Below are 11,153 nucleotides of genomic sequence, written 5' to 3' on the forward strand. Positions count from 1 at the left end.
GCGCAGTATATAAAACTCATTGAGGTTAAACACATCTGAATACGAACAACATAATAAATGTTAATTAAATGGATTCGACAAAACAAACATAACCAACATGGAAAAGATTAAAATACAATTATAGGAAGTTGTTTAAGAATCTCGCTATAATAACAATTCCATAAAGGAATATTTCGCAAAATGTCACATTGTGATATAATTTAATGATATCTCTCATAAATTACCGATATAGGGTAAAGAAAACATTTCCAACTGTCGTGGAGAGACCAATGAAATTTTGCAGAATGAAAATTAGATTGTGATATAATGTTAGCATTTAAAGTGTTCAACAAACCGTGAATGAAAATAATAGGTGCCCCGAGTAAGGGAGAGGCCATGATATTATAGTAATTAAGCTCAAACTACCAGAAAATTTTGTCGCCGAACAATATTTTAGCGACAACAATGTCGTTGAATAAAGACGGTAGCAACTGAAAGACGTTGTACTATTAAGCAAATAAAACTGTTCATTAAATTCTTAATTTATGCGTTCGCGGGTTGTATTCATGACATAAATTTCCGGTCTTCGAGATTTTCCATCTGGTTCCGTGAAATTTATGATAATTTAATGTCCGATATGCTTTTATAAAGTGATTAATTGCTAATTTTTTAGTTGTTATAACTAAATCGAAAGTGGCGATTAATTTAACCTGTTATATTAATATTATAATGGTATGTTGACAAATTAAGTTTTAATGGGCGATATAATACAAAAGAGTATAAACGTTAATATTTAATTAAGTTTTATCGTTTATCTGAACAGGTGTGTCTATATAATTAGTAATACATATATGTATAAGACATTTAACAAGCTACATCCTTAAAAGTCATCCACTCTTTAAAATTTATAACGCCGTCTTTCCAGGTACGTACGTCACGAAAGTACCTCAGTTCAAACAAGACGGTTCACGATAGGCAAATAAAAACTCACTCAAGCACCTTATTCTACGACATGACCCATTTTTACGTCATAAAATTATTCACATTCCTCATCTTTTGGTGAGGTCGTTATCGCGGTAAAACATTTTTTTTTGTTTATTACTGGCCGAGTTTTAAGTTGAATGTTTGTAATGTGTTTTAATTTGGAAACATTTTCAAAGAAACGTTTTCGTTGACATCGGAGCAGCGGCGGTGTGACGTGACAAAGGAATATTAATGAACGTCTTTTTGTTAACACCGAGTTTTGAGTTCCTAGAGATATAGTCTAAATATTACGTGGAAAATAATTACTACATTTTTATGAAATTTAAGCTTGTCTCTCTTTATTTAGTATAATAACAAAATTCAGAGTACTGTTTGGCAATCTCTGGGAAGTTTTTAATTTGCCTCATATTGTTTATTTTATATGAGTATATCAATTAAAATTTACGGTAATTTCCTTTTAATTATCGAATCTCACAATCAATTTCTCTTTTTCAACGATTAATATTAATATTTAAAAAAAAGGAATATCAAGAAATTTCAAAGTAAAAAATAAATATTAAAATACTAATATTTGAGCAATTTCAAATATTTATTCACATTAAAGGATATTTACTTTAGAAATATGTATGAATTTAGTCTCTTTATTGATAACTAGTTTTCGCCCGCATCTTTACGCGTGTTAGAGAAGAGGTGGCAGGTATTAGATATAACAATTAGCATATGTTCTTCCTCAGGGCTCAAGCTTACTTAATACCAAATTTCATCAAATTCGGTTAAATCGTTGAGCCATGAAAGCGTGATAGACAGGCAGAGTTACTTTCGCATATATATTATTAGCTTAGAAGGTATATAATCGTATTGATATATACACATTGTATTATAATAAATTGATACAGGTAATGTTACGTATACGTAAAAATATTTCAATAAGACATGTAACGTATTACGTAATGGAATGTCACAAAAAGAAGCTTCATTACCGTGTGAGTGACAATTTAATGAAGTGTCATTGTGCAATTGTAGACGGGGTTATTAAAAGTTAACAACTAATGAATGGAGACTTGATGTATAGTCGGTTTCGTAAGTTTGAAGTTTGCTTGAATTGAGATTATCAGTCGTTTTCTGTATGGAACCAATGTAATGAATGCGGTAGTTTATTAATGGTATAAATTGATTTAGAAATTAATGGCAATAAAATTATTATATTCAATATACTTATTATTATTATTATTATTTGTAGCTAGGTGAACGAGCATATGGGTCATTTGATTGTAAGTGGTCACCAACGCCCATAGACATTGGCATTGTTTGAAATGTTAACCATTACTTACATCGCCAATGCGCCACCAATCTTGCGAACTAAGATGTTATGTCCCTTTTGCCTGTAATTACACTGACTCACTCACTCTTCAAATCGGAACACAACAGTACCAACTACTGTTGTTTTGCGGCAGAATATCTGACGAGTAGGTGATAACTACACAGACGAGCTTACACAAAGCCACCAGTGACCAAAAATATTCTTTAACAAAAAACGCTGCCATCCATTATATTAATTGCGTAATTTACGATGGTGCTAATATTTCATGGAAATAAAATTATTTGTTTAAATAATTTGAGAATTTTGAATTTATTTACGTTTGCAATGTTTCTTTTTTAGTGATAATAGAGTGCAAACCTTTACCTTTACAGTAATCAGTTATGCTTGTATATATTCACAGTATTTATATTTGATATTAAAAAACTTTTTACTACTCTAATTACAACATAACACTACAAAATAAAATGACAAAGAATTTTGATTGCAGTTGTTTTATAAATAATTTATATTCATTCCTGGTCCAAGTAAGTACGTTGTTCCTTTCGAATCCTGGATCAGGCTTAAAAGGTTGATTTGATTGTCCTCACATTGTCCTGCGCCCGACTCTCTACTAGAATTTACTTAGAGATGTGTGTATCTATGTTTGCACAATGCACTATAATATACTCAGTAAAGAAAACTACTCTTTAATGTTAATTATAATTAAATTTATTTGCTATGCAATTAGATAATAAAAAATAAACTTTAATATGTTGTAATACTTTCTTCATAAACAATTACTCATAATAATAAGTATAATACTTAGAATTGAAAAAAATATTTTTAAATATAATTAATCATAGCATGAGAGACCCTAATAATATTGCTCCGTTAATATTATTAACTGGTTTAAAAATTTTTTTTAATAAAAATATATTCATTTCTTATTACATAATACTGTTCGATTTAAATTATTACTATATAAATTAGAATGAAAATATACTCAGTCTGTTTACATTTTGAAATTGCCTATATTGATTTTATATTGTTTGACGAGCTGGTTGGCGTAGTTGGTAGATACTTGCCTTTCACGCCGAAGGTTGTGGGTTCGATTCCCACCCAGGACAGACATTTGTGTGCATGAACATGTCTGTTTGTCCTGAGTCTGGGTGTAATTATCTTTATAAGTATGTATTTACAAAAGAAAGTAGTATATGTAGTATATCAGTTGTCTGGTTTCCATAGCACAAGCTCTGTATAAGCTTAATTTGGGATCAGATAGCCCTGTGTGAAAAATATCCCAGGATATTATTATATTATTATTATTATATTATTTATTTAATGGAACTTTATTTTGATATTCCTTTGCTTGTTATTTTTATTGGCAGTTAACAGTGTATTCTTAAACTTTATAGTTGTTATTTAAGATTAAACAATGAGTCATAACACCTTTCGTATTTTTATTGTCTGTGCTCACTAAGAAAGCTACCGGAATTCCAAAGACAAAGTTTTTTTTGCGTGTTTCTATAACCATTGTCTTCGGGAGGAACAGGATGTGAATATAACATAATTTTCTCAATAAAAATATGTTTTTTGTGCCAATGTTCTTTAATTTTATTAAATATTAAACTAAACTTTATCTTTGTATGTTTTTATCTTATAGTCAAAATTAAACTACTTGCCTACACAAAATGTATAATTTTGATAAATTAAATTCGAAAAGTTAAATCCATTAGGTACAATACATGATCAAAACCTTGGCTGTATAATAAAATACTTTTGCGTGTCCCTATTGTTAATAATCCTTTATTATACGTCACAAGGATAGAAATAATTAAGCCTCAAGAAAACTAAATGTAAAAAGGTACGCTTAAAGAATTTAGAGGTAGACACGTACAAGCACGGAAGAACATTATTTACGGTAAAATAAAAATATAATATATATGTCTTCTCTTTCATGTAACGAACGAACCTAAATATGACGAGTCTTTAAAATTTTACTTTTAATTATTCTCGTCCACCCATCGATTATCGAATCGTCCAAGAAACACTTCACTTCAACAACCAAATAAAATGAATTAAATAAATTGAAAAAAGTATATATTAAAATTTCTATTCATAGATGAGGTTCAATTTTGCTCTAACATAATACAGTAACAGGTAAAATCAATTATTTCGTAAATGGATTTTTGTGTCAATGCAGAGACTATTATTAAGCTAATGTCAAGTGGAAACGGTAAAGATTAACAGTGGACACAGAATGCAATTTCAAATGGCAACTTTCAATACATATTTGCGCAGTGTGGACTTCAATTTGATTTTATTGGTTAATATTTCGAAATTGAAATTGATTACATGAAGATAATTAGACTTTATGTAAAATGATAAGTCAGATAATAATCTAATAAATGTTTAATATCGTATATTATTAATAAAACCCGTATTATTCAAATTTTTTATAAATCAATACCATTATAATTTTATTTAGTCTCCGCCTGTGGCTTCCACCGTGTTTGTCGCTTGTTAGGTTGTTAAAATATAATTGTTTGTTAAAATTTTATAATGATCGGTTAAGTGGTTAAGACGGAAAAGCAAACAAACAAACACACTTTCGTATTTATAATATTTGTAAAGATGTTTTTACTATGAGTAAATCAGTGATTAGCAGAAACATATTTCCTTAACTCCATTAGCTCTCCATTAGAACTTGTTATATATTAAAAGAAAAAATGTTATCTATATTACATAAAGGTGATATGGTAATTTTGTAAAGTGATAAAAGTATTATTTTAAAATTCAGCGAGCGGCCTCACCTTGTGATTATGATATGAACTGTTTTAGATGACCCGAAGTATTCAAGTCACGTCTCCGAGCGTCCTTTGTCAAATCTAGATATATTTTTTTTGAAGTATTATTTTATTTAATGTCGACTGTATCAGGTATATTATAATTACCTTTTATTATAACATCGCTAGGGTTCTTTTTATTACTAAGGTTTGAGCGAAATACAGTCCTTTTGTAGTGAAAATTCCAAATAAATATTGCGCTTATAAATAAACAACAAAAGAGACAATATTTATATTTATTTAAAAATCATACGCTAACAGCTTATACAAAACGTTTTATTTCGTGTATTGAAAACTGAAATATTATTTGTTGAAATCCATAAAAATAGGTCAAAGACATTGTATGAATTGATAAAATTTAAAAATATTTATTAGAACAATATACCATATTTTGTTTAAAAGGATTGGTAAGGGAGAAAAGAAAAAATAAATTTTATGCAAAAATTATCACAATGGCTTTATTAAAGTATATAAATAGGTATACTGTGACTTAATATGGACATCTATTTACATATTATTTACATAATTCACATATTCTACAGCAGTCTTATAGAATTTATTTACACCAACTTTACGAAATCAACGTCCACTTTAATGGCTAGGAATTACAAAAATAGATTAAAATCTTAATTATTTGGTAAAGCGCGATGCAATTATAACAATTTACACAAGAAGCTTCGTTTATATGATTTCAATATTAACATTAAGAAGCGTAGACTAGACAAGGTAAGCTTGACCCGAATGCTGTGTATCAATTATAGGAGGAGGCGGCCAGTGCCTAAACTCTCGCCTTCGATTAGGATTACTCCCACCTAACTCTAATGATGAGTAATCTGAGTCGATGGATGAATAAATATGATCTGATGGCGGTCTACCATCTGACCCATACAAAGGCTGTGGATGTTGAGGACGACCTTCTATACATTCAGGAGTAGCATTCACGATATCGCCAGACCCTCTCATTTTATCAGTAAAAGAAAACGATCTCATTGTACCGTTTTGCACACCACTTCTCATTGTATATGAGTTGATGTTATTTCTAAAGCTAGACGATTTTGATTTATATTGCCGGTCAGGCATTGCATAACGTAATTTCTCCCAAAATTTATTCTGACCCCACTTGATTCTTAAGCCCGTTTTTAAATATGGCCTTAAGTCAGGGTCACATTCTGCTTCGCTTAAGACGGAACTCTCTTCAATGAGAACTAAAGTATAAATTCTAGTTTTAAGTATATCATGTAGTGCTTGTCTAAATTCATAGCGAGACCATTCGGTCTCTAAGAAGTTTCTCGTCAAAACAATAAGTATGCGCTTTGACGCTTCTGCTGCTTCTGGGAGCGGTAAAGTATACTGCATATAAGCTACACCGTGTTGTGGTATATCTCGATAATGCAGGCATAGATGATATGAAGGATTTCCATTTTCCAATTCAGCAGCGAGAGTTTGTATAACAAAATCATCATCCTTAGGGCTGTAGCATATGTACGCATCGTATAATTTGTCTGTTTCATCATAGCCTCCAGTAAATGGAAAAAATCGAATGCCACAACTAGTATAGAGCCATATTCGTATAGTGTCTCTAAATAAGAAAACAATAAGTGTAGAAAGTAATATTAACAAAAATCCCGTAAATGAAGTGACCATCATAGGTAAGTAGTTAGACATTATCATATTATCAATCCCAGATTCACTTGCATAATAGTCACTGCATATTGTGCCGTTAAGGTTTAATTCTTTTCTTTGTGATGAAGGGCTACCTATATTTGCGCACCATACATCTGCAATATCAGCGATTTTAACAACATTTTCTGATATATACGCTGTAAATCTCTGCAAATATCTACATTTGCATGACCACATATTATTACCAATTGAAAGACTATTTAATTTTTTATTTAATGTTAAGCTCCAAATAGAGAATTCAACTAATCTGTTTCCATCTAATCTTAAAGTTTTCAAAGCGACTAAATGTGAAAAAGTCGTATTAACAATATGACTAATGAAATTATCTTGTAAATATAGTTCAGATAGTTGAGTCAAATGCTCGAACTCGTATCCATTTAAATGTTCAAGCTTATTATTTCCAAGATGTAATAACACAAGTGAAGATAAGCCAGCGAATGTTCTGTTATGTAAGTTTTCGACTTTACTTGAATTTACATAAAGCGATCTCATATTTTTTCTGCCTATGAATGCATAATTTTGCAATTCTTTAAAGTCATTCCCATCTAAATAAACCTCAGTTGCATCCATTGGAATTTTTTCTGGTATTTCAATAGCGCTTTGACTGGAACAATCGACTACATTTGTATGCCAGGTCGGATCGTGGTAACAAGAACAGTTATTGGGACAAGTCATTTGGCAATCGCATGCGACATAATCGCAACAGTGGCATAGCGTAAAACAATGGGTTTCATACGTGCACAAGAAATCTGTTGATTTTAAGTTGCTTAAAGGTATATGTGTAACACCTCTAGTATGAGTCATTTTACATAAAACATTTTCAAGATCCATTATTCTGGGATATTGTCTCGTGGCAGTCATATTGTTTATTAAAGGCAACCACTCCATTGAACAATCGCAATCAAACGGATTTCCTCCGATGTAGAACTCTGGCAACGACTTATTCGACGGGACTGGCGATAACCGGAGGCTGTTGATATCTAAATGAGATATCTCATTTGCGTAAATATCAACTCTGGTGAGATTGCGCTTCTCTATAAATGTATTTACTTGAATGTTGTTAATGTGGTTATTGTTTATGAATAACAGTTCTACGCTATTTGGAATTGCTAATGGAGATATTTCTACAATTCGGTTATGGCTAACATCTAATGTCTTTATTCGAATTTCGTCTTGGATTTTATAGTAATTGCCTAAGTGCTCAATAAAATTTCCGTGAATATCTAACCACTTCAAATTACCCGGTATAAAGGCGTAGTCGAACCAAACCAAATGATTTTCTGATAGGTTGAGCCAAAGTAAGCTCAATACAGCCGAGAACACTCCATTAATATCGGATATAAAATTACCATCTAATCGTATGGCTTCTAATTGCTTATTTCTTTGAAAGCTCTCTCTCTCCACAGCCTGTATTTTATTTTTTGCTAAATTTAATACTTGAAGACTCGGTAAATCCCAAAACATACCTACACTAAGGTTTCCGATCTGATTATCAATTAGTCTCAAGCCTGTTAATTGATCTAAATTTTTAAAAGATCCATTTTTTATATCTGATATTTGATTTTCCCCTATATCTAAAGTTTTTAATAGCGATAATTCCCAAATAGCCTTAGGAACGTCTATTAATTGATTGGAACTTAAATCCAATTCTTTCAAATCAGAGCAATTTTTAAAAGCTTTTGTATCAATGGTTATTAAAAGGTTATTATTTAAATTTAATTTACTAAGAACAAATAATCCATTAAAAAGGTATTCGTCAATTGTATGTAATCGATTTTCGGCTAAATTTAAAGTATGCAAATTATACAAAGGAAGAAATGTGTTCTCTTCAATATATCCAATCGAGTTATTTCTTAAATCTAATATTTGAAGAAAGAACAAATCTTTAAATGTCTTACCATCTATCCTTGTCAAAGCGTTATTGGATAAATTCAGAATGACTAAGCGTATAAGACCAATAAATGTTCCGCCATCGATGTGAGCGCTTGAGAGTTGATTATTCGATAAATCTAATACAAGCAGCTGTTCTAATCGGTGAAAAACGCCTCTGGCTAATTCAAATAGCAGGTTATTATTCAGATATATTTCTCGTAATTCTTTCGTGTTGGTGAACGTGCCCTCAGGTATTAACTGCAGAATATTATAGGAAACATTTAAAATGCGTAATGATATTAGTCCATTAAATATTTCACTAGATATATCACTTATATTATTATGTTGTAATTTAAGTTCTTGAAGTCGACGAAGATTCGAAATTTCTGAATCTTCACTTAAGGATTTAATTTCATTATGACTAATATCTAAACTTCTAAGGCCTGAACCACAATTTTGTCCGAAACCTAAACGATCAATATTTTTAATTTTATTATAAGTAACATTTAATATTTGTAAATTATCTAATGCACAAAATACATCTGATGGGATAACTTTGAGATTATTTTGTCCTAAATCGAGAGTCTGTAATTCACGTAGACCGTTAAAAGTTCCAAGTGAAAGTTCCAAATTTTTATTCGGGCCCCAATCGTAGTTCTTAGATCGTATCGATAACTTTTTCAGTTCACGCAATCCTTCAAAAGCGTTGCCTGGTATCCGAAGAAGTTTGCAGTTTGCAAGCGTCAGTTCCTCTAACGTTATAAATCTTTGAAAATAGTTTGCTTCAAGATAACTTTCAAAAAGTAGTAGTTGGTTGCACTCAACGGTCAAACGTTTTGTACTTTCTGACGGTGCTGATACAAGATTTGATGCATTGTTTTCGAGTGTTCGTATATAGCACACAGTTGTTCCTTTATCACCGTTGAAATCTCTTCTACAATTATCCAAGCCTCTCGGAACATACGCGGCAATTACACCCAAAGTCACTAACAAAAAAGTCAGCAATTGAAACATTTTTTACATACATTTGTATTTAAACAAAATTAAATTTTTGTTCATTCACTTATTAATCACACTGTTTTTAATTTCGTTCAAATTCACTGGTATATTATTTATTAACTTCACTGGTCAATGTTTACGTTGTAACGTTCGTACGCTGTACAAATGGAGGCCACGCGAGCGCGTGCCTTCCTCATCGTGGCTTTTGTCCGACTGGCGAGCTATTCGGCATGACGGCATCAGTAGTAGCGGGAGAGAGTGGTGGTGTGCTTTACGCCGCCCCTCTGACTCTACGCCCCCCCGCACCATATCGTCCCCACATAGTTACACGTTGCATGGCGCCACTTGCGCGCCCGAGCGCTCTCGCACAATTATGTAATGTTTTCTTAATCGAGCTACCGCGTATCGGTTTAAAAAAGGAAGCGCGTGACTCAGAAATAATAAATAACAGAATAAATAACAATAATCAGATATATTTTTGATTCGAAATTACTACGAATAATTTTATATTGATAAATCTATAAATATATATAAAGTATATATATATATAGTATATGTATATATATATATATATATATAGATTTATATATTTATAGATTTGTCATATTTACTTTATTTTACAGTATGTTGTTTCGCAAATTTTATAAACAACTTCTAAACAAAAGAGAACATCAAAGTGACAATCAATCAAGGAAACAGTGCAGGTATTTTTTTCGGGCACCCTTAATTCTTTTTGTCGTATCTTATTGAATTCCCTACTCACATAGTTTGGTAAGGATACCCAATAAAACTTGTTTGGTGCCATGTGTCCCTCCACATATTTTTGTGTAAAGTAGCGCTTAGAATTTTCAAATGGAACTGCTGTCTTGTTTTGAAATTCCAGTATGTTATACAATTTTAAAAAATATCGAGAATAATGACTAAGTTTTAGAAATCTGCGTGAAGAATTAAGGTATTCATTTCACTGATCATATTTACGTCAAAAATAAGTAGCAAAGTTTATTTTTTATATGTAACGGTAGCTTATATAATATTTAACTGTAAGTAAGAAATTGTACTTTGAATTTAACATAATTATATTAAATTAATATAATTATAATATTTAAAATAATATTTTTTTTTCATATTTTCTTATAGTTATAATCTAATATAATGCATGTTTTTTTTAGTTGCATTTTTTTTATTATATTGTAATCACTATCACTTCACATTATAAAAATGCTTTGAAATGTCATAATATATATAAAACAGTGATAATATAAGAAGGGAAAAATTTCCCCTTGTTCAAGGACTGAAAAACGATTCCGTTGTAAGCGTTGAAAGATAACAAAAACTCTGTCACATTAAACGAGAAGTTTCGCCACTTAAGTGATAAAACACGGAGACAACCTAAAAACACTTCAAGTAGTGTGATATCCTTAATATTAATGTCTTTTGGCTCGGCATCTTGTATCAAAACTTTTAGATGTCGAGAGTTCTTACAGCTAGCT

The 11,153-nt window shown here is 30.9% G+C and overlaps 1 protein-coding gene across 1 annotated transcript; it reads right to left on the minus strand.

The window, feature by feature from the left end:
- Window positions 1-5,569: 5,569 nt before the first annotated feature.
- Window positions 5,570-10,468, minus strand: LOC126772578 (toll-like receptor 7). The gene is made up of 2 exons (XM_050492980.1): window positions 10,423-10,468; window positions 5,570-8,732 (listed from the first exon to the last, which is right to left on the minus strand). The coding sequence occupies exons 1-2, from the start codon at window positions 10,466-10,468 to the stop codon at window positions 5,827-5,829; spliced, it is 2,952 nt and encodes a 983-aa protein (XP_050348937.1). The 3' UTR covers window positions 5,570-5,826.
- Window positions 10,469-11,153: the final 685 nt, after the last annotated feature.

This window comes from Nymphalis io, chromosome 12 (genome assembly GCF_905147045.1).
Source record: "Nymphalis io chromosome 12, ilAglIoxx1.1, whole genome shotgun sequence".
NCBI classification, from domain to species: domain Eukaryota; kingdom Metazoa; phylum Arthropoda; class Insecta; order Lepidoptera; family Nymphalidae; genus Nymphalis; species Nymphalis io.

Coding starts and splice junctions, on each gene's coding strand:
- LOC126772578 (XM_050492980.1), bottom strand. CDS start 10,468: ATGGCACCAAACAAGTTTTATTGGGTATCCTTACCAAACTATGTGA. Junction 8,733..10,422: donor ATCCTTACCAAACTATGTGA/GTAGGGAATTCA, acceptor TTATACGCTTAG/TCATTCTGAATTTATCCAAT.